This window comes from Salvelinus alpinus, chromosome 26 (genome assembly GCF_045679555.1).
Source record: "Salvelinus alpinus chromosome 26, SLU_Salpinus.1, whole genome shotgun sequence".
Classification (NCBI taxonomy): Eukaryota; Metazoa; Chordata; class Actinopteri; order Salmoniformes; family Salmonidae; genus Salvelinus; species Salvelinus alpinus.
The window spans coordinates 25687589-25712076 of NC_092111.1; the positions used below are offsets into that span (position 1 = coordinate 25687589).

Genomic DNA, 24488 nt, shown 5'->3' on the forward strand with positions numbered 1-24488 from the left:
AGTGTCAATTCCACATTCATGCTGACTTTTTCATATAGGCCACATAGACATAGACATAGGCCACATAGACATGGAAATGTGGTTAAAGTCATGGAATTCCATCTGTCAAAAATGTGTATGAACCCTTAACAGTCAATAATCAGAGGTCTCTATAGCATAATATAATTTGGGAATTTCTGTGAACATAGTCTAATGGACCGACTTGAACAAAAGCTGAATATCAAATTATAATAGTTTTCTAGTGAGTGATTGATTTATAGTAGAGTAAAACTATCTTAATGTAGCCTACTGGACCTAATGGATGATGGATCTCCTCTCTCTTTCCTTTCCATCTTGCTCCAAAGGGATGGATGACTGGGGCATCTAGCCACACATGAATTTACATGTTTTATTGAATAAAATAAGCCAAAAAGCAAACTGAAGAAAAAAACTACGCGTTTTAACCATTCACTATCAATAGCTCAGATTAAATAATTTGGTGTGATGAACCAATAACAAAGGAGAAAATGCAGAGAACATGGTAATGCAATTTTACCAGTTGTATTTAGATTGTTATAATGGAGACATTTATTGGATAAATGTGGCAACTCGTCTCTTGTTGCGAAAAATATTTTTTTGGCAAGTTTTCAGGCCTTGTGGGCGGGATTTAAGTGGTTATTGTGTAAGACATTTTTGCTACCCCTGGCAACCCTGCTGATTTACAGCTGTAACAGCTCTTGAGCGGGCTAGTTTTCCACCCGTTATTATGGCGACAACGTCTGGGGGACCCAACATCGGGACTCCCGGGACCAGCCAGAGTCCACACACCACTATGGCACAGCGGAAAAAAGACGGGAGTCCGTCCGCGAGGTACTGGGAGAGCCACGACTCCCTGGTTCAGCTCGAGACGGTGCGACAGTGGATCGGGAAGCACTACAAAAAGGTGCGTGAGCTAACACTAGCGTAGCGGCTAACTATTTACATTGGTAACCATGGGCTAGTTAGCATAGCGGCTAACTTTTGTTGACATGAAGAATACTGCTAGCTAGCTAGCTTAGCAATTTATCGCTACTTAACTAGCTAACTAAAGTAAGTTATTAAATACATTTGCTGCATGCCTTAGCTAGCTAACTAACTGCCCGAGGTTGGAAGCTACTACTAACTAACTAGCAAGATTGCAAGCAAGTAAGCTAGCAGCTAACGTTAGCTAGCTAACTGCGTTACAATAGCAGGGTTGCGATCAATTTCAATTCAGAAAGTAAACCAAATTCGAATTCCAGTGTACTTCCTGAATTGACCCCACCCCTGTACAATAGCAACTGTTTATAATCTGCAAACAGTAACATTGTAAACTAGCTTGCTAGGTAACTACGTATGTATGTTTTCAGCTGCTAAGGCTGCTACCTTCTACTCAGTTAAAACACTATATAGCTTGTTTTGTGCTCCGTATTTCCTAGAGTAGTGACTGCTGTGGACTGTACGATGTAGCAAGATGCTCAAGCTATACCAGATGTTCTACTGTTAGGCATGTCCTTCTGCATTACTGATGGTGTGTTTGTGTGCGAAGTATGTGCAGGCAGACTCTCCATCCTGCCAGGCTCTAGCCTCCCTCGCCCTTCAGCTGCTTCAGTTCCAGGAGGAAGTGTTCGGCAGACGGGCCGAAATCCGCACACACACCAAACTACCTGTGAGTATACAAACACACTTCTGTAAGGACAAGTGACCGGGAAGATTTTAATTTACCGGACATATGCATTGTGTGTGTCGTGGAAATTACCACCAGGGACACCTGAAGTCAATCTTAAAATAATAATTATTTATTTACAGCAACCTGGAGAGGTCACAGTAAAACTTAGATCCATAAAGTACCGGTCTGAAGTGAGCTCCCTCGGGGCAGACCCATTAGATCTGTTATATACTGCTTAAACAGACAAGTTACATAGGCATGGTTCATAGGGTTGGTTCCTGCATGTGTCTGGCATCGTATCCTATCTTAACTTATAGAACATATTCTGGGCGTTCGGCCAGATGGTCCTAAGGATGGCTTCATGTCACCCCCGCATATATTTACCAAGCACAGGCAGGAACCAAGGATTATTTATGACACGAAAGACAAGATGAACATTTTCAAGGCTGCCTCTTCAAACAATAACATTTTCCATCAATAAACAAGGGATATTGGACAAATGGGCCATATTGACGTGTCCTTAAAAACAGCCTGTAATATAACAAATCAAAAAAATATTCCTTGTGTTTCGATGTGTGCAGAACTTTAGCCTATTGGTTTTTACTTTGCTAAAACAATAATTGTCCACCTCACAGCGATTTGAGAGGGAGAGAGAGGCATATGCCGGTGGCATGCTATGACACCAAAATGCATTTCTTTATCCTTGTCAGATAGGCTACTGCATCTGCTATACAGATATAGGTGTACAGAAGGAGGCTAAATCATTTTTTAAAATATTTTTATATATTTTTATGAATCATTATATTGTTAGATTATAGGACTGACTCTGGTAGGCTAAAACATTCTTCCTCACATCAAGTTCAACTGTCGGAGTCAGTTGGAGCACCAGTGGGTACAACCTTCATATCATAGGCCTGCAGTATAATGGACTAATAGACACACCACAAACCTTCACAAAAGATTCCAAACGTTATTAGGGTACAGTTGAAGTTGGAAGTTTACATAGACCTTAGCCAAGTACATTTAAACTCAGTTTTTCACAATTCCTGACATTTTTAATCGTAGTAAAAATTCCCTGTCTTTGGTCAGTTAAGATCACCACTTTATTTTAAGAATGTGAAATGTCAGAATAATAGTTTCAGCTTTTATTTCTTTCATCACATTCCCAGTGGGTCAGAAGTTTACATACACTCAATTAGTATTTGGTAGAATTGCCTTTAAATTGTTTAACTTGGGTCAAACTTTTCGGCTAGCCTTCCACAAGCTTCCCACAATAAGTTAGGTGAATTTTGGCCCATTCCTCCTGACAGAGCTGGTGTAACTGAGTCAGGTTTGTAGGCCTCCTTGCTCCCACATGCTTTTTCAGTTCTGCCCACAGATTTTCTATAGGATTGATGTCAGGGCTTTGTGATGGCCACTCCAATACCTTGACTTTGTTGTCCTTAAGCCATTTTGCCACTACTTTGGAAGTATGCTTGGAGTCATTGTCCATTTGGAAGATCCATTTGCGACAGTTCTATTTTTGTTTCATCGGACCAGAGGACATTTCTCCAAAAAGTACGCTCTTTGTCCCCAAAGGTGCAGTTGCAAACCGTAGTCTGGCTTTTTTATGGCGGCTTTGGAGCAGTGGCTTCTTCCTTGCTGAGCGGCCTTTCAGGTTATGTCGATATAGGACTCGTTTTACTGTGGATATAGATACTTTTGTACCTGCTTCCTCCAGCATCTTCACAAGGTCCTTTGCTGTTGTTCTGGGATTGATTTGCACTTTTTGCACCAAAGTACGTTCATCTCTAGGAGACAGAACATGTCTCCTTCCTGAGCGGTATGAGGGCTGCTTGGTCCCATAGTGTTTATACTTGCGTACTATTGTTTGTACAGATGAACGTGGTACCTTCAGGAATTTGGAAATTGCTCCCAAGGATGAACCAGACTTGAGGTCTACAATTTTTTTTCCTGGGGTCTTGGCTGATTTCTTCTGATTTTCCCATGATGTCAAGCAAAGAGGAACTGAGTTTGAAGGTAGGCCTTGAAATACATCCACAGGTACACCTCCAATTGACGTAAATGATGTAAATTAGCTTATCAGAAGCTTCTAAAGCCATGACATCATTTTCTGGAATTTCCCAAGCTGTTTAAAGGCACAGTCAACTTAGCATGTAAACTTCTGACACAATGGATTTTTGATACAGTGAAATAATCTGTCTGTAAACAATTGTTGGAAAAACTACTTGTGTCATGCACAGAGTAGATGTTCTAACCGACTTGCCAAAACTATAGTTTGTTAACAAGAAATTTGTGGAGTGGTTGAAAAACGAGTTTTAATGACTCCAACCTAAGTGTATGTAAACTTCCGACTTCAACTGTATATCAAATGTATTCATAAAGCCCTTCTTACATCAGCTGATATCTCAAAGTTCTGTACAGAAACCCAGCCTAAAACCCCAAACAGCAAGCAATGCAGGTGTAGAAGCACGGTGGCTTGGAAAAACTTCCTAGAAAGGCCAGAATCTAGGAAGAAACCTAGTGAGGAACCAGGCTATGAGGGGTGGCCAGTCCTCTTCTGGCTGTGCCGGGTGGAGATTATAACAGAACATGGCCAAGATGTTCATAGATGACCAGCAGGGTCAAATAATAATAATCACAGTGGTTGTCGAGGGTGCAACAGGTCAGCCCATCAGGAGTATATGTCAGTTGGCTTTTCATAGCCGATTATTCAGTGTATCTCTACCGCTCCTGCTGTCTCTAGAGAGTTGAAAACAGCAGGTCTGGGACAGATAGCACGTCCGGTGAACAGGTCAGGGTTCCATAGCCGCAGGCAGAACAGTTGAAACTGGAGCAGCAGCACGGCCAGGTGGACTGGGGACAGCAAGGAGTCATCAGGCCAGGTAGTCCTGAGGCATGGTCCTAGGGCTCAGATCCTCCAAGAGAATTAGAGAAAGCATTCTTAAATTCACACAGGACACCGGATAAGATTGGAGAAATACTCCAGCTATAACAGCCTGACCCTAGCCCCCCGACACATAAACTACTGCAGCATAAATACTGGAGGCTGAGACAGGAGGGGTCGGGAGACACTGTGGCCCGTCCGACGATACCCCCGGACGGGGCCAAACAGGCAGGATATAACCCCACCCACTTTGCCAAAGCATAGCCCCCACACCACTAGAGGGATATCTTCAACCACCAACTTACCATCTTGAGACAAGGCCGAGTATAGCCCACAAAGATCTCTGCCACGGCACAACCCAAGTGGTGCCAACCCAGACAGGAAGATCGCGTCATATCAAAAGTAAGTCAAGCCATTGCTTATAGGGAAAATACGAGTAGGATATTATATTGTGGCAAACACAACATTACAGTTGGAACAGAATGAAACAAAACACTTGCGAACTGGTTTAAAACTTCACACATTTTTGAACAGGCTACTCTATATTGCAGCAATTACCAAGAAAGGCTAGTGCCTACCGTACCCAACAAATGACAGCAGTACGCTAATTATATTTATTTTACAACAGGCCTACTTAGAACCTTAAACTAAATACGGAGAACACAATTAAAAAGACAGATCGGACTTAATTTAGCCAGTGACAATTTCTCAACAGAATCAATCAAAACACGTTTTGCTTATTTAAAGAACTGGTTTAGATTAATAAATAGGCATACAATGATATACAATAATGATAAAACAAATAATTATAAATATGAAAAAAAATACACAAAATAAAGTTGCATCATACCTGAATAGCTAGTTGCACAGTCGCCTGCATTTGGCCACGCCAACGTTCTTCTCATCTTTGTCCAATACAATATTAAAACTTGTCCATACAGAGGACATTCCCCTTGTAGACTTTTCACTATAGGCATGCACTCTAACTTTCGTTTTACTTCAGTGCAAAAGGCCTACATCCTCGCAATAAACAGTAGCCCAAGGCTCCTCTAGCGCTCTTTTTCTCTTCAGCAGCAGGCGCATGCATGTAAGGCAGAGTGTAATGAGTGAGAGAATGGTGCTGAAGCGTGAAATCGGGATGTATGATAGGCAGCCCTGGACAATTTGGCCAGCTACGATTTAATTTGTCTTTTAATTTATTTAAGCAGCCAAAAGCCTGCAATTACCAGCTAGCGGAAACCAACAATGTGTTGGTTTCAAATCTTATTTTATTTGTCACGTTCGCCGAATATAACAGGTGCTGTTGCTCACACCTTACCGTGAAATGCTTACTTACAAGCCCTAAACTAAAGTAAAAAAATAAAAGAGCAACAATAAAACAACAATAACGAGACTATATACAGGGGGTACCGGTACCGAGTCAATATGCTGGGGTACAGGTTAGTTGGGGTAATTGAGGTAATATGTACATGTTGGTAGGGGTAAATTGACTATGCATAGATATTAAACAGCGAGTAGTAGCATCAGCATAAAGGGGGGGGCGGGTCAATGCAAATAGTCCGGGTAGCCATTTGATTATCTGTTCAGCAGTCTTATGGCTAAAGGGTAGAAGCTGTTCAGAAGCCTTCTGGACCTAGACTTGGCACTCTGGTACCGCTTGCCGTGCAGTAGCAGAGAGAACAGTCTATGACTAGGGTGGCTGGAGCCTTTGGCAGTTTTTAGGGCCTACCTTTGACACCGCCTGGTATAGAGGTCCTGGATGGCAGGAATCTTGGCCCCAGTGATGTACTGGGCCATACGCACTATCCTCTGTTGTGCCTTGCGGTAGGGGGCCGAGCACTTGGTCAGCGCATGCTCGGAGTGCACGTCCTGGTAATCCGTCTGGCCCTGCGGCCTTGTGAATGTTGATCTGTTTAAAGGTCTTGCTCACATCGGCGATGGCGAGCGTGATCACACAGTCGTCTGGAACAGCTGGTACTCTCATGCATGCTTCAGTGTTGCTTGACTCGAAGCGCCTATAGAAGTCATTTAGCTCGTCTGGTAGGCTTGTCACTGGGCAGCTCGGGGCTGAGCTTCCGTTTGTAGTCTGTAATAGTTTGCAAGCCCTGCCACATCCGACAAGCGTCGGAGCCGGTGTAGTAGGATTCAATCTTAGTCCTGTATTTACGCTTTGCTTGTTTGATGGTTCGTCTGAGGGCATAGCGGGATTTCTTATAAGCGTCCGGGTTAGAGTACTTCTCCTTGAAGTGGCAGCTCTACCCCGTTATCTCGGTGCGGATGTTGCCTGTAATCCATGGCTTCTGGTTGGGGTATGTACTCTAGGTCGACCGATTAATCGGCATGGCCGATTTCAAGTTGTCATAACGGTCGGTAATCGGCCTTTTTGGACGCCGATTATGGCTGATTACATTGCAATCCACGAGGAGGCTGCGTGGCAGGCAGACCACCTGTTACGTGAGTGCAGCATCAAAAGGACTTTGTGGCTGCAAGGAGCCAAGTTAAGTTGCTAGCTAGCATTCAATTTATCTTATAAAAACAATCAATCTTCACAAGCACGAACTACACATGGTTGATGATATTACTAGGTTAACTTCTTATGGCTGGGATCGATATGACAACAGCCAGTGAAAGTGCAGGGCGCCAAATTCAAAACAACAGAATTATCATAATTAAAATTCCTCAGACATACAAGCATTTTACACCATTTTAAAGATAAACTTGTTGTTAATCCCACCACAGTGTCCGATTTCAAAAAGGCTTTACGACGAAAGCACAACATATCATTATGTTAGGTCAGCACCTATTCACAGAAAAACACAGCCATTTTTCTAGCTGAAGAGAGGAGTCACAAAAAGCAGAAATAGAGATAAAATTAATCACTAACCTTTGATGATCTTCATCAGATGACACTCATAGGACTTCATGTTACACAATACATGTATGTTTTGTTCGATAAAGTTCATATTTATATCCAAAAATCTTAGTTTACATTGGCGCGTTATGTTCAGTAATGTTTTGCCTCCAAAACATCCAGTGATTTTTGCAGAGAGCCACATCAATTTACAGCAATACTCATAATAAACATTGATAAAAGATACAAGTATTACACATGGAACTTTAGATAACCCTCTCCTTAATGCAACCGCTGTGTCATATTTAAAAATAACTTTACGGAAAAAGCAAACCATGCTATAATCTGAGTACAGCGCTCAGAGCCCAAACAAGCCATAAAGATATCCGCCATGTTGTGGAGTCAACAGATGTCAAAATAGCATTATAAATATTCACTTACCTTTGATGATCGTCATCAGAATGCATTCCCAGGAATCCCAGTTCCACAATAAATGTTTGATTTGTTCCATAAAGTCCATAATTTATGTCCAAATACCTCCTTTTTGTTCGCGCGTTCAGTACACAATCCAAACTCACGACGCGCGGGCAAGTCCATGCGAAAGTTCAGACGAAAAGTCATATTACAGTTCGTAGAAACATGTCAAACGAAGTATAGAATCAATCTTTAGGATGTTTTTAACAAATCTTCAATAATGTTCCAACCGGAGAATTCCTTTGTCTGTAGAAATGCGATGGAACGCAGGTCTAACTCTCACGCATGGTCAGCTCATGGCACTCTGCCAGAAACCTGACTCAAAGAGCCCTCATTCCCCCCTCCTTCACAGTAGAAGCATCAAACAAGGTTCTAAAGACTGTTGGCATCTAGTGGAAGCCTTAGGAAGGGCAATATGACCACTATCCCACTATATATTCGATAGGCGATGAGTTGAAAAACTACAAACCTCAGATTTCCAACTTCCTGGTTGGATTTTTCTCTCCGGTTTTTGCCTGCCATATGAGTTCTGTTATACTCACAGACATCATTCAAACAGTTTTAGAAACTGAGTGTTTTCCATCCAAATCTATATTGGATCCAAGCTACTCAATACTGCCCCCAGCCATAAGAAGTTAACTAGCTTGTCATGTGTTGCATATAATCAAAGCGGTGCTTGTTAATTTATCATCGAATCACAGTCTACTTCAACTTCGCCAAACGGGTGATTTAACAAAAGCACAATCGTTGCACAAATGTACCTAACCATAAACATCAATGCCTTAATCAATACACAGAAGTATATATATTTTAAACCTGCATATTTAGTTAATATTGCCTGCTAACATGCATTTCTTTTAACTAGGGAAATTGTGTCACTTCTCTCTTGCATTCAGTGCAAGCAGAGTCAGGGTAAATGCAGCAGTTTTGGCCGCTTGGCTCGTTGCCAACTGTGTGAAGACCATTTCTTCCTAACAAAGACCGTAATTAGTTTGCCAGAATTTTACATAATTATGACATAACATAACATTGAAGGTTGTGCAATGTAACAGCAGTATTTAGTCTTTGGGTTGCCACCCGTCAGTGAAATACGGAACCGTTCCGTATTTTATCGGAAAGAATAAGCGTTTTGTTTTTTCGAAATTATAGTTTCCGGATTTGACCATATTAATGGCCAAAGGCTTGAATTTCTGTGTGTTTATTATAATTAAGTCTATGATTTGATAGAGCTGTCTGACTGAGCGGTGGTAGGCAGCAGCAGGCTCGTAAGGATTCATTCAAACAGCACTTTACTGCGTTTGCCAGCAGCTTTTAGCAGTGCTTGATTCACTGTGCTGTTTATTGTTCAAGCTTATGAACTCCCGAGATTAGGCTGGCAATACTAAAGTGCCTATTAGAACATCCAATAGTCAAAGGTATATGAAATACAAATGGTATAGAGAGAAATAGTCGACGCGTCATAATTCCTATAATAACTACAACCTAAAACTTCTTACCTGGGAATATTGAAGAGTCATGTTAAAAGGAACCACCAGCTTTCATATGTTCTCATGTTCTGAGCAAGAACTTAAACGTTAGCTTTTTTACATGGCACATATTGCACTTTTACTTTCTTCTCCAACACTGTGTTTTTGCATTATTTAATCCAAATTGAACATGTTTCATTATGTATTTGAGACTAAATTGATTTTATTTATGTATTATATTAAGTTAAATGTTAATTGTTCATTCAGTATTGTTGTAATTGTCATAATTTTTTATATATATATATATAAATAAATAAAGCAGATACCGATTAATCGGCAGATTTTTATATATAGATAGATAAAAATCTGCCGATATTAATCAGTATTGGCTTTTTTTTGGTCCTCCAATAATCGGTACTGGTGTTGAAAAATCATAATCGGTCGACCTCTAGTATGTACGTACGGTCCTTGTGGGGACAACATTATCGATGCACTTATTGATTAAGCTGGTGACTGATGTGGTATACTACTCAATGCCATCGGATTAACATATTCCAGTCTGTGCTAGCAAAACAGTCCTGTAGCTTAGCATCTGCGTCATCTGACCACTTCTGTATTGAGCGCGTCACTGGTGCTTCCTGCTTTAATTTTTGCTTTGAATCAGGAAGATAGAATTATGGTCAGATTTGCCAATTGGAGGGCGGGGGAGAGCTTTGTACGCGTCTTTGTATGTGGAGTATAGGTGGTCTAGAGTAAAAAATAAATAAAAAATCTTGTTGCACATGTAACATGCTGGTAGAAATGAGGTAAAACAGATTTCTGTTTCCCTGCACTAGGAGTACTGCCTCTGGATGAGCATTATATTGTTTGCTTATGGCTTTATACAGCTCGTTGAGTTTGGTCTTAGTGCCAGCATTGGTTTGTGGTGGTAAATAGACAGCTACGAAAAATACAGATAACTCTCTAGGTAAATAGTGTGGTCTACAGCTTATCATGAGATACTCTACCTCAGGCGGACAAAACCTAGAAGCTTCCTTGATATTAGATTTTGTGCACCAGCTGTTATTTACAAATGGACGCAGACCGCCACCCCTTGTCTTACCGGAGGCAGCTGTTCTGTCTTGCCGATACATGGAAAACTCAGCCAGCTGTATGTTGTCCATGTCGTCATACAGCCACTACTCGGTGAAACATAAGAAATTACAGTTTTTATTGTCCCGTTGGTAGGATAGTCTTGAACCCGAGCTCCTTCAGTTTAGTCTCCAATTATTACACGTTGGCCAATAGGACAGATGGTAGAGGAGGGTTACTCACTCGCCGACAAATTCTCACAAGGCACCCGGACCTGCGTCCCCTGTATCTGCGTCTTCTCTTCACACGAATGGCGGAGATTTGGGCCATGTCGGGTATCTGGAGTAAATCCTTCGCGTCCGACTCGTTAAAGAAAAAATCTTTGTCCAGTACGAGGTGAGTAATCACTGTTCTGATATACAGAAGCTCTTTTCGGTCATGAGAGACTGGCAGAAACATTATGTACAAAATAAGTTACAAATAACGTTAAAAAAACACACAAAATAGAACACATGGTTAGGAGCCCGTAAAACAGCAGCCATCTCCTCCGGCGCCATTATTGGTATTTTTGTGTGTGTGTTCCTCTCTAGTCTCGGTGCTTCCTGGACCTGCGCCCAGGAGGCGGGCTTTGCCACATCCTTGGCTCTGCCTACAAGTTCAAGACTGATCAGGGCTGGTGAGTGACAGATCTTATCCCCTATCACTTACCTCCTAGCCCCCATCCCCTGTCTCCTATCTCCTCCCTCTGACAGAGCTGGTGAGTGACACCTTTGGCAACGTCCTGTTTCGGGGCCTGCTTGGTAACATGCATGGGTACTCTTTCTCCCCCAGGAGAAGGTTTGACCTACAGAACTCCTCCAGGACGGACCGTAACGTAGAGATGTTTACTACTCTAGAGAAGACCCTGGTCCAGAATAGCTGTCTGTCGAGGCCCGTCGTGTATGTGGACCAGGAGGTGGATCAGAACCTGAACAGCAGACTGGCTGACATCGTCGCCAAACACCAGGTGAGGGAGGGAGGGAGGGAGGGAGGACAGCAAGAAGGGAAGATGCAGGGGGAGGAAGGAAGATTTTTGTAATTTTGCCATGGGTGCTGTTGTTTTCTCTCTTGGGCTGTTATCTCTGTTGGGAAACGTAGTTCTGTCTCAGCTGATGGGCAATGTAGTTCTTTGTCTCAGCTGATGGGTAATGTAGTTCTTTGTCTGTCTCAGGGTTCGTTGACTGAGGACAGAACCCAAGCCTCTCACCACATCTACCCCCGTCCAGCTGTCACAGACCAAGGTCAGTGTGTGTGTGGGGTCATCGCATAGAATGGCATATTGTAACTCATTTAATAGGATCTTTGTGGGTCATAGCCTGTTGGCAGCTTTGACCCAAATTCACATTTTTAAGTATTTTTGTGAGTTCTGTTCTTAGGTTTTGACCGTTTGTGTGTCCTTATTTCCAGATTGGGAGTGGGTGCGCCCTGTCATGCGGAAGGACAACTATGTGTTGGTGCACTGGGGCAGGCACCCTGACAGGTAACACACACACACACTAGGGTTGAATGGTGGGAACCCGGTTACTGAGATTTACCTCCAATACCACTCCCTTTTCCGGGGTTAAATAACTGTGAGAAACCGGTAAATTATAATTTATTTATATGAAAAGCATGGCTTTCGGGGGCAACCTTATATTTTAATTGTAAAGATTATAATTTAATTGCAGCTGCAGAGTTTTAAAACAGCCTATCACTCGAATATCGTAGCTCTAAATCAATGCACGCGCGAGCACTTTTTCTCTCAACTCCAATCAAATTGCATCCAAAATAGATCATCCTGTTCTAGATTGATATATAGCTCTATATATATAGATGTCCTAGACTACCTCTTTCAGGTTATATATTCAATGCAGTATTAGCCTTATATTTAGCTAATTAATGATTGGTTATGCATAATAAGCTTCTAACTTATAGCCTCTGTCTCTTGCGCAATACGCACGCACCTGTGCTCCGCTGGCCTCGCTCCTGAAAAAAACTCAGCTCTTGGAATCCCATGCAGGAAAAGCTACCTACAATACCTTGCTGGACATAATTTCTTATACCAATATACTATTTGAAGAGGGATGCAAGCTCTTGTTTGCTGAATGTTTTATACAGCAGCCAATAGAACTCACTGGTAGTTTGAAAGAAGAGCAAATCGCTATGCTGGTTGGCTGTAGCAGTTATTTATTCAGACACAACCATTCCATCTTCCAGAAGAGAAGTGAAAGCCTTCTGCATCTAATTCTAGTCCTATATTATTCAAGTATGTCATTAGAATGATGAGGACAACCAAACTTATTTCATTTAACTGTTGAAATGGAGGAAGGAATGAAGCAACAATAGAGAGAGAAAGAGGAGGAAGGCTAATAACACGGGGAAATGTTATCAAAGGTATATATGCGTCAGCCTACTAATTATACAAATATTAAAATCAAATTCGCTAGCCTATACTTGTAACTTCGTAGGCCGCATGTGCTGCACCAGAATCGCATGTTCTCTCCCTGCTTTATCATGGTTTGAACGATGTGCGTAATTCCAGTCCATATAATACAGTCCACAGTCAAAAAGATTAGCCTACTGGAGCTAGTTTCACTTATTTACCCAAGAGAGCATATAGCTAGGTACATCTATAGGCTTTTTATTTTTCTGTTGTGCGTAATGTGCAGTAGCTTATATCATCGATGTATTGGATAATGGCACAATCATGTGGGCTTAGGGTCATTAAATGCCTTTTAATATATGGCTCATAATGTATTTCATGTATGGCTCAGGTAGCATCAGGCTTGAATTTCCTATCAAAGCTCTAACTCTGGATTGTGAACTGTCATGGTCAAAACATAGATACAACATTAGCTAAGATGGGGAGAAGTCTGTCCATAATAAAGCGCTACTCTGCATTCTTAACAACACTATCAACAAGGCAGGTTCTACAAGCCCTAGTTTTGTCGCACCTGGACTACTGTTCAGTAGTCTTGGTCAGGTGCCACAAAGAGGATCTTGGCAGGAAAATTGCAGTTGGCTCAGAACAGGGCAGCCATGCATACCCCACAAGACATGCCACACATCTCTTCACAGTCCCCAAGTCCAGAACAGACTATGGGAGGCGCACAGTATTACATAGAGCCATGACTACATGGAACTCTATTCCACATCAGGTAACTGATGCAAACAGTAGAATCAGATTTTAAAAACAGGTAAAAATACACCTTATGGAACAATAGGGACTGTGAAGAGACACACACAAAGGTACAGACGCATGCATATGCACACATTGTGATATTGTTGTATGGTGGTATTGAACATTTTGTATTGTGGATATGTAGTGGTGTAATAATGTTATATAATGTAATGTAAGTGCCTTAATGTGTTTGGCCCCCAGGAAGAGTAGCTGCTGTGTGCATGGCAACAGCTAATGGGGATCCCTAAAAAATACAAATCAAATCCAGACATATACCTATTTATATGCCTTATAATGCTTTTGAATGACACTTCCGGTTTTGGTGGAAAATACTGGGTTACATGTGAGAAAAGTGATTTATTCTCAGGATGGAACATTTGTAAAATACCAGAAACATTTTCAACCCTAACACACGCACCACCCTCCATAATCATGTGTATGACTGTTTGTTTCCTGTAGCTACGATAGCTGGCTGTCCTCCAGTGACGTAGAGGGAGAGGTGCAGGAACCTCCACACACACACAGACCTTGGAGGGTAACACACACACACACACACACACACACACACACACACACACACACACAGTTCTATGACTATTTCTCACAAGTGATGAATACGTGTGTGTGTGTACAGGTGCATGCAGGCTGGGTGTTGGATACAGAGGTGTATAATGAGTGGATGAACGAAGAAGACTACCTGGTAGATGACAGAAACGTTCCTCTCATCCTCCGCCGGAGAGTCCATGTCACAGACCAACAGGTGTGTGTGTATGTGTGAGATCCTGTGGCTCTGGTGTTTGTGTTGCTCTCCCTCCTCTGTCTTTTTTTAACAGGCCTGTGTGAGCACTTTCTTAGTTGCTATGTCTATCATCACTTGTCTCTCCCCCCTCCCTCCATCAGGACCGTAAGTTTACTCCAGTGAAGAAGAGAAGACGCTCCCCCTCTCCTCCCTCTTCCGATGGCAAAAAGAAAGGAGGAAAGAAGAGGTGATGTTTCTGTCTCTTCTTCCACCCCTAGCTCGATCTTGATGGAATTTTCATATTTGTTCCTTTTAACCCTTATTCTCTACCCATTGGCCCTCTCTCTATAACCCTGCCTTTTCTCCCTAGTGGTGGGTTTAAGAGGCGTGGGCCAAAGGAGGAAGAGGAAGAGGTAGAGGAGGATCTGACTAAAGATATGGAGGATCCAACACCTGTCCCTAATATGGAAGAAATTATACTGCCTAAGAATGGTACACGTGTACACACACACACACACAGAGGCACACACAGACACACACACAGACAGATGTTTACTTGTTGTGTCTCTCTGTCTGCAGTGAACCCAAAGAAGGACAGTGAGAACACTCCTGTCAAAGGAGGGATGATGACTGACCTGGGTGAGTGAGAGAGGGCGTGTGTGTGCGTGTGTGTGCGTGTGTGTGTGTGTGTAGTTGTATAACTCATTCTCCACTCGTCCCACTCTTTTCTTCAGATGAAATTGAGGATGACTCTCTGCTTCCTGGTGGAAGGGTAACAATACAATTTAGAACTGCTAGAATTTTATTGAATTATCTCATTTTGATGAGGAATTTAGTGTGTCTGTACCCTACACACAGATATACCAATTGTGTGTGTGTGCAGGAGGATGAGGAGGGCAGAGAGGGGCTGCGTCTGTCAGATGGAGAAGACAACATCACAGAACAAACTCACCACATCATCGTCCCGTCCTACACCGCCTGGTTCAACTATAACTGGTGAGTACACACACGTCACCCTCTCAGACACACACATATATATGCAAAATGAGTGTTGTCTGTTTTAAACCAAACTGTGTGTATATGTTCCAGTATTCACCAGATCGAGAAACGAGCTCTTCCAGAGTTCTTTAACGGACAGAACAAGTCCAAATCTCCAGAGATGTGAGTAACAATTTCAGGTGTTGCTCAGGGTTCAGTGCTTGGACCCCTGATGTTTTCTTCAGACATAATTGTACCCCTTCAGAGACATAATTAATAAATGAACACAATGTGTGTGTGTAGATACCTGGCGTATCGTAACTTCATGATTGACTCGTACCGGCTGAACCCCCAGGAGTACCTCAGCTCCACCTCCTGCAGACGGAACCTGACAGGAGACGTATGCGCCGTCATGAGGTGTGCTATGAAGTTTAAACCACCACTTACTGTGTGTGTGTTGTGTAACTGTGTGTATTGTAACTGTGTGTATTGTAACTGTGTGTGTAGGGTCCATGCGTTGTTGGAGCAGTGGGGGTTAGTGAACTACCAGGTGGATGCAGAAAGCAGACCTCTCCCTATGGGACCCCCTCCCACCCCTCACTTCAACACACTGGCTGATACACCCTCAGGACTGGCCCCGCTGCAGCACAGACCACTACAGGTAACACACACACTTATGTTTTTTGGCTCCCAAGTGGTCCTAAGGCACTGCATCTCTGTGCAAGAGGTGTCACTACAGTCCATGGTTCGAATCCAGGCTGTATCACATCCGTGATTGGGAGTCCCATAGGGCAGCGCACAATTGGCCGGGGTAGGCCGTCATTGTAAATAAGAATTTGTTCTTAACTGACTTGCCTAGTTAAATAAAGGTAAAAAGAAAAACATTTAAAGTTTTTATATATAATCGAACACTAACAGTGAAATTATTGAGGTACAAATTGACAGCCTGTATGCTTGTTTTGATCCTCTCAAATCTTTCCCCCTCCATCCATATCTCGCTCTCCCCCTCCATCCATCTCTCTCGCTCTCCCCCTCCATCCATCTCTCTCGCTCTCCCCCTCCGTCCATCTCTCTCGCTCTCCCCCTCCGTCCATCTCTCTCGCTCTCCCCCTCCGTCCATCTCTCTCGCTCTCCCCCTCCGTCCATCTCTCTCGCTCTCCCCCTCCGTCCATCTCTCTCGCTCTCCCCCTCCGTCCATCTCTCTCGCTCTCCCCCTCCGTCCATCTCTCTCGCTCTCCCCCTCCGTCCATCTCTCTCGCTCTCCCCCTCCGTCCATCTCTCTCGCTCTCCCCCTCCGTCCATCTCTCTCGCTCTCCCCCTCCGTCCATATCTCTCGCTCTCCCCCTCCGTCCATCTCTCTCGCTCTCCCCCTCCGTCCATCTCTCTCGCTCTCCCCCTCCGTCCGTCCATCTCTCGCTCTCTCCCTCCGTCCGTCCATCTCTCGCTCTCTCCATCCATCCATCTCGCTCTCTCCATCCATCCATCTCGCTCTCTCCTCCTCCATCCATCCATCCCTCTATCTCTCCCCCTCCAGGTGTCGTCCTCCCAGCAGATGTTATTCTTCCCTGAGAAAAGTGTAGAGAAGCCCTCAGACTCTCAGAACTTTGGCCTCAGAACAGACCTGTATGCCAGGAAACACCCCAAGAGTAAAGGAACCAGTTCAGGGAGGGATTGGACAGAACAGGAGACCCTCCTACTGTTGGAGGTGAGCCAATCATCTCTCAGTTTATCTTCCCTCTACTCAGTGATGTAGTCAAGTCACTAATCGGAGTCATCACTGGTCGAGTCTCGAAAATTGTGCCTTGATTCCGGGTCAAGTCTGACTCCTGGACTTGAGTACTACAACACTGTCATATCAGAAAGATATTTTCCCATTTCAGACACTACCTATTCTGGTCCCAGAATCCATTTTTCAACAATTAGACTGTCTAATTTTAATGTTTCTTTGGCAATGTAAAAAACAGAGGGTGAGGTACAAAACACTCCAACTGCCAAGGAATCAGGTGGCCTAGGGTTACCAAACTTTACGTGGTAGTACTGGGTCACACAATCGCAACTAATGATAACTTGGATAAAACATTTATCTGAATCTAGATGGCTCGAAAATAGGAAAAATCTATGGTGATCAATACGCAACAGCAGTAAGACCTTTTCTGAAAAAGAAGATCGACTATCTCTCTTATTATCCTCCTCTTTCTCTTCTTCCCCTGCCCCCTATCTCTCTTCTCTCTCTCCCCCTCTATCCCAGGCGTTAGAGGTCTATAGAGACGACTGGAACAAGGTGTCAGAACACGTGGGGTCTCGTACCCAGGACGAGTGCATCCTCCACTTCCTGCGCCTGCCAATAGAAGACCCTTATCTGGAGGACTCCGCCTCCTCTCTTGGCCCATTGGCCTACCAGCCCGTTCCTTTCAGCCAATCAGAGAATCCGGTGATGAGCACCGTGGCGTTCTTGGCGTCCGTGGTTGATCCCCGAGTTGCCTCCGCCGCTGCCAAGGCTGCTCTGGGTACGTGTGTGTGTGTGGGTGCATGTGTGAGAGAGCGAGTGTTTGTGTTAACCCTGTCTCTGTCTCTCTGTAGAGGAGTTTTGTCGTGTGCGTGAGGAAGCTGACAAGGTTCTGGAGTTCCCTGCACTCAATGAGGCTGAGAAGGCAGGTAGGAGTCTGAAACACGGCAGATATACAGTACCAGTCAAACGTTTGGACACACCAACTCATTGAAGGGTTTTTCTTTATTTGACTATTTTCTACATTGTAGAATAATAGTGAAGACATCAAAACTATGAAATAACCCACATGGAATCATGTAGTAACCAAAAAAGTGTTAAACAAATCAAATATACTTTATATTTGAGATTCTTCAAAGTAGCCACCCTTTGCCTTGATGACAGCTTTGCACACTCTTGGCATCCTCTCTACCAGCTTCACCTGGTACACTTTTCCAACCGTCTTGAAGGAGTTCCCACATATGGTGAGCACTTATTGGCTGTTTTTTCCTTCACTCTGCAGTCCAACTCATCCCAAACCATCTCAATTGGGTTGAGGTTGGGTGATTGTGGAGGCCAGGTCATCTGATGCAGCACTCCATCACTCTCCTTCTTGGTCAAATAACCCTTACACAGCCTGGAGGTGTGTTGGGTCATTGTCCTGTTGAAAAACAAATGATAGTCCCACTAAGCGCAAACCAGATCCGATGGCATGTCACCGCAGAATGCTGTGGTAGCCATGCTGGTTAAGTGTGCCTTGAATTCTAAATAAATCAATGACAGTGTCACCAGCAAAGCACCCCCACACCATCATACCTCCTCCATGTTTTACGGTGGGAACCACACATGCGGAGATCATCCGTTCACCTACTCTGCGTCTCACAAAGTCCGGCAGTTAAAACCAAAAATCTCAAATTTGGACTCATCAGACCAAAGGACAGATTTCCACCAGGTCTAATGTCCATTGCTTGTGTTTTTGTCCCAAGCAAGTCTCTTCTTATTGGTGTCCTTTAGTAGTGGTTTTCATTGCAGCAATTTGACCATGAAGGCCTGATTCACACAGTCTCCTCTGAACAGTTGATGTTGATGTATCTGTTACTTGAATTCTGAAGCATTTATTTGGGCTGCAATTTCTGAGGTAGGTAACTCTAATGAACATATCCTCTGCAGCAGAGGTAACTCTGGGTCTTCCTTTCCTGTGGCGGTCCTAATGAGAGCCAGTTTAATCATAGCTTTTGATGTTTTTTGCGACTGCACACATTTTCCGGATTGACTGACCTTCATGTTTTAATGTAATGATGGACTGTTGTTTCTCTTTGCTTATTTGAGCTGTTCTTGCCATAATATGGACTTGGTCTTTTACCAAATAGGGCTGGCTTCTGTATACCACCCCTACCATGTCACAACACAACTGATTGGCTCAAACGCATTAAGAAGGAAAGAAATTCCACAAATTAACTTTTAACAAGGCACATCTGTTAATTGAAATGCATTCTGGGGTGACTACCTCATGAAGCTGGTTGAGAGAATGCCAAGCGTTTGCAAAGGGTGGCTACTTTGAAGAATATCAAATGTATTTTGATTTGTTTAAACATTTTTGGTTACTACATGATTCCATATGTGTTATTTCGTAGTGTTGATATCTTCACTAGTATTGTGCAATGTAGAAAATAGTAAAAAATAAAGAAAAAACCCTGGAATGATTAGGTGTGTCCAAACTTTTGACTGGTACTGTAAATATATTACACACACTCCTCAACCCTCAAACACTGCAGTAGAGAATCCTTCCATCACACTTTCTCTCTCTAGGCCGTCATTGTAAAGGAGAATTTGTTCTTAACTGACTTGTTAAATAAACTCTATCCCTCCCTCTCCTTCCCTGTAGATGTGATGGATGGTGAGAAGATGGAGACTGACTCTGGCTCCCAGCAGCCTCTGCAGGTGAGACTGGAAGTGACCTGTGGAGTCAGAGGAAGTGAGACAGGAATTTACACTCTGGTGTTTCTGAGAATCTGATTGTCAGTGGGTGATGATTGTGTGTGTGTTCCAGGCGGATAGACAGACGGTTCTAGAGCCCAGTGGAGGAGAGCGATCAGTGGAGGGAGAAAGAGTTAAGAGAGAGAATGCTGAAATGACAGTCACAGAGGAGAGAGACGGCGATAGCGGAGGGAACCTCGAGACAGGTGTGTGTGTGTGTCTAATTTATATTTTTACAGACAAGATGGTGTGTGATGATGTAAGTTATAGATTATCTCCTTCTCTCTTTTAGACCGAGGGGAGAAGGATGAGATTGCGGGACGATGGAGGGAAGTAGAGCGGGATGAAGGGAGGAGACTAGCAGAGCTGGAGTTGGTAGATGGGACAGTTACCACGGCAGCAGCTGCTGCTCTAGGCGCCGCTGCTACTAAGGCCAAGGTAAGCCCCGCCCACAACCCTCAAACCACCCTATCACTGCTCACTTACCCTACCCATCAGCCAATCCCTGTCTAATGTCCATTAAACTGGCCTATCCCCCATTTCTTTCTTTCTACTGGCCTGTCACAACAGCCATAACTTAGGACCTAGCCAATCAACCACACCACACTCTCTCTCCCCTTTTATGTGATCATATTTTTTTTGAAAGTTGAAACTTATTTGGTAACTCACACACTGAGTATCCCAAACAACAGGAACACCTTCTCTTTTGCCCTCAGAACAGCATCAATTCGTTGGGGCATGGACTGTACAAGGTGTCCAAAGCATTCACAGGGATGCTGGCACATGTTGACTTCAATGCTTCCCACAGTTGTCAAGTTGGTTGGATGTCCATTGTGTGGTGGACCGTTCTTAATACACATTGGAAACTGTTGAGCGTGAAAAACCCAGCAGTGTTGCAGTTCTTGACACAAAACGGTGCACCTGGCACCTACTACCATACCCCGTTCAAAGGCACTTTAATATTTTGTCTTGCCCATTCACCCACTGAATGGCACACATACACAATCCAGGTCTCAATTGGCTCAAGGCTTAAAAATTATTCTTTACCCTGTCTCCTGAGTGGTGTAGCGGTCTAAGGCACTGAATCTCAGTGCTATAGGCGTCACTACAGACACCCTGGTTTGAATCCAGGCTGTATCACAACAGGCCGTGATTGGGGCGGCGCACAATTGGCCCAGCGTCGTCCATGTAAATACGAATTTGTTCTTAACTGACTTGCCTAGTTAAATAAAAACATCTACACTGACTTTTGAAGTGTATTTAACAAGTGATATCAATAAGGGATCATTGCTTTCACCTGGATTTACCTGGTCAGTCTGTGATGGAAATACATGTTTTGTGTACAGCAAATAGATACAGTAATTCTCTCTCTTGCCCTCTCTCTAGCACCTAGCAGCGGTAGAGGAGAGGAAGATAAAGTCTCTGGTGGCTCTGCTGGTGGAGACTCAGATGAAGAAGCTGGAGATCAAACTGAGACACTTTGAGGAGCTGGAGACGATCATGGACCGAGAGAAAGAGGCTGTGAGTATACAGATCTACATCTAGCCAATTGGGATCTAGTTTGGGGGAGCTACTAAACATTAATTTGGGTATTTCATAATGGTTCCTTATAAATGTAACGTTTATCTGTGTCCCTCTTTCCCTGCCCCTCTCTCACTGTGTGTGTAGTTGGAGCAACAGCGTCAGCAGCTGTTGTCAGAGCGACAGAGTTTCCACTCTGAGCAGCTGAAACATGCAGAGATGAAGATTCTACAGCAGAGAGAGCAGCAAGCACCATACACTCCACAACAACACACAGGTCTGTACTCACACGCACACACACACACACACAGACACACGTTGTGTGTGTGAATGTCATGGTAAATATGTAATATCCATCTCTCACCTCTTCTTTAGGCCAGTCCATGCCCAGCCAGATGATGCCTACTGGGGGAAACTCTCTCACCATGGCCCCTCGACACCCTGGAGCTCCCAACGGCATGTGTGAGTACCCTCACCCCACACTGTCCCTTACCTCTAGAAAATGTTCACAAAAAATGTACCCATCATTTTAACATATTGAGGGTGTTTACAGTGCATTCGGAAAGTATTCAGACCCCTTGACTTTTTCTAAATTTGGTACGTTACAGCCATATTCTAAAATTGATTAAATTGTTTTTTCCCTCAATCTACACACAATACCCCATTATGACAAAGTTAAAAACAGGTTTTTATACATTTTTGCAAATGTAAAAAAAAAAAAGTTTTACATAAGTATTCAGACCCTTTACTCAGTACTTTGTTGAAGCACCTTTGGCAGTGATTACAGCCTTGAGTCTTCTTGGGTATGACGCTACAAGCTTGGCACACCTGTATTTGGGAAGTTTCTCCCATTCTTCTCTGCAGATTCTTTCAAGCTCTGTCAAGTTGGATGGGGAGCGTCGCTACACAGCTATTTTCAGGTTTCTCCAGAGATGTTCGATCGGGTTCAAGTCCGGGCTCTGGCTGGGCCACTCAAGGCTATTCAGAGACTTGTCTTGAAGCCACTCCTGCGTTGTCTTGGCTGTGTGCTTAGGGTCGTTGTCCTGTTGGAAGGTGAACCTTCGCCCCAGTCTGAGGTCCTGAGTGCTCTGGAGCAGTTTTTCATCAAGGATCTCTCTGTACTTTGCTCCGTTCAACCTCCCAGTCTATGCCGCTGAAAAACATCTCCACCGTATGATGCTGCCACCACCATGCTTCACTGTAGGGATGGTGCCAGGTTTCCTCCAGACAGAGTTCAATATTGGTTTCATCAGACCAGAGAATCTTGTTTCTCATGGTCTGAGAGTCCTTTAGGTGCCTTTGGGCAAACTCCAAGCGGGCTGTCATGTGACTTTTACTGAGGAGTTGCTTCCGTAAGGCCACTACCATCAAGGCCTGATTGGTGGAGTGCTGCAGAGATTGTTGTCCTTCTGGAAGGTTCTCCCATCTCCACAGAGGAACTCTGGAGCTCTGTCAATGACCATCGGGTTCTTGGTCACCTCCCTGACCAAGGCCCTTCTCCCCCGATTGCTCAGTTTGGCTGGGTGGCCAGCTCTTGGAAGAGTCTTGGTGGTTTCAAACTTCTTCCAGTTAAGAATGATGGAGGTCACTGTGTGTTCTTGGTGACATTCAATGCTGCACAAATGTTTTGGTACCCTTCCCCAGATATGTGCCTCGACACAATCCTATCTGGGAGCTCTATGGACAATTCCTTCAACCTCATGGCTTTGAAATGCACTGTTAACTGTCAGGACGTTATATAGACAGCTGTATGCCTTTCCAAATCATGTCCAAACAATTCAATTTACCACAGGTGAACTTCAATCAATTTGTAAAAACATCTCAGGGGTGGTCAATGGAAACAGAATGCACCTGAGCTCAATTTCGAGTCTCAGAGCAAAGGTTCGGAATACTTATGTAAATAAGGTATTTCTGTTTTATTTGTTAAAAAAATGCTACAATTTCTAAAAACCTGTTTTTGCTTTGTCATTATGGGGTATTGTTTGATGAAGAAATTTTGTTTTAATCGATTTTAGAATAAAGGCTGTAACGCAACACAATGTGGGGAAGGGGTCTGAATACTTTCCGAATGCACTGTATGTTGATTTAGTAATGCAGACAACTGCAGACGGAAGTTGACGATTGAAGTTGGGGAGGTGTATCTGCCACAGCCAAAAGTTGGTCATTGTTGTGGTTTTCCAACAGCAAGCCCCAAATCAACATAGCTGCCATTATTTTATTAAAGTTTTTCTTAATAAGGTCAAAATAAACTTGTCTCTACCACCTGTATCACACACTCACGAACTGAAAACATTTGTACAATTCATTGGTTAGAAAGGTTTCAAATATCACATTCACTTGTATCCACTGTGTCTTTTAAATCTCAGCAAAGTTGGTTCCTGTTTCAGTCACGGCTTTGGTCACATTCGCGTGGTCAAGCAAAAACACCTTAATTGACTATAGTGCCTTCCACAATGCAAGCAATGGCCTTTGATCACATGGATTTTATAAAGTTTATGCAGTTGACATGTAGGTGCAAGTCGGACAATTTTTATCCCCATAATGCCACCCACTTTTTAAAGGCGGTGACCAACGCTGGTCACTAACTGCATGAAACTGATCCGCTGGAACGCGCCCGCTCATGTAGTTTCTTCTTCTCTTCTGTCAGACCCACCAGCACAGCCCGATGGGATAGCTCCGACGCAGCCTGGTCCTCCAAGCACAGCCATACACAGCCGGGGAGCAGAAACATGAGACCACACACAGTACATATTTTGGATCCACAGTAAGAAACAGTCATGGTCATACAGATGCCTGGACAAGCAGTCATGGAATCTAATCTTCACATTGGACAGGTCCTCATATGTGACTGTCATTTTGATGTCATTTAACCATTGTTACACACACTTGCTGTATGCTTTATTGACCAGTGCTGAAGAGTATACTCAAATTGTGTTTTATATGAAACTATCGATCTGTGTACGTGTCCTTTTTTAGTGTGTGTGTGTGTTCAATGATGTTGGACGTGATACACTATTTTACAGGACATTGACATCACACAGATACAGTACTGGATACTGACCAACAAGTATAAAATAAATACATCACCATACTCTAACTAGCTGAAACATTGGAACTTAATGGTACTAGTGGCTAATTTGGGAGAATATCAGTCATCATCTTGAGTCTGGTGGT

At 43.5% G+C, this 24488-nt stretch overlaps 1 protein-coding gene across 1 annotated transcript; it reads left to right on the top strand.

Annotated features, from left to right (window-relative positions):
• Window positions 1-681: 681 nt before the first annotated feature.
• On the top strand, window positions 682-24265 carry smarcc1b (SWI/SNF related BAF chromatin remodeling complex subunit C1b). Its single transcript, XM_071368501.1, has 26 exons — window positions 682-922; window positions 1547-1666; window positions 11006-11091; window positions 11247-11421; window positions 11626-11695; window positions 11862-11934; window positions 14074-14149; window positions 14249-14374; window positions 14515-14600; window positions 14724-14845; window positions 14933-14992; window positions 15088-15125; window positions 15237-15349; window positions 15443-15514; window positions 15635-15748; window positions 15839-15992; window positions 16866-17036; window positions 17580-17838; window positions 17912-17986; window positions 19702-19757; window positions 19867-19999; window positions 20086-20231; window positions 21180-21314; window positions 21462-21591; window positions 21690-21776; window positions 23962-24265. The coding sequence occupies exons 1-26, from the start codon at window positions 746-748 to the stop codon at window positions 24045-24047; spliced, it is 2940 nt and encodes a 979-aa protein (XP_071224602.1). The 5' UTR covers window positions 682-745; the 3' UTR covers window positions 24048-24265.
• The last annotated feature ends 223 nt before the right edge of the window (window positions 24266-24488 follow it).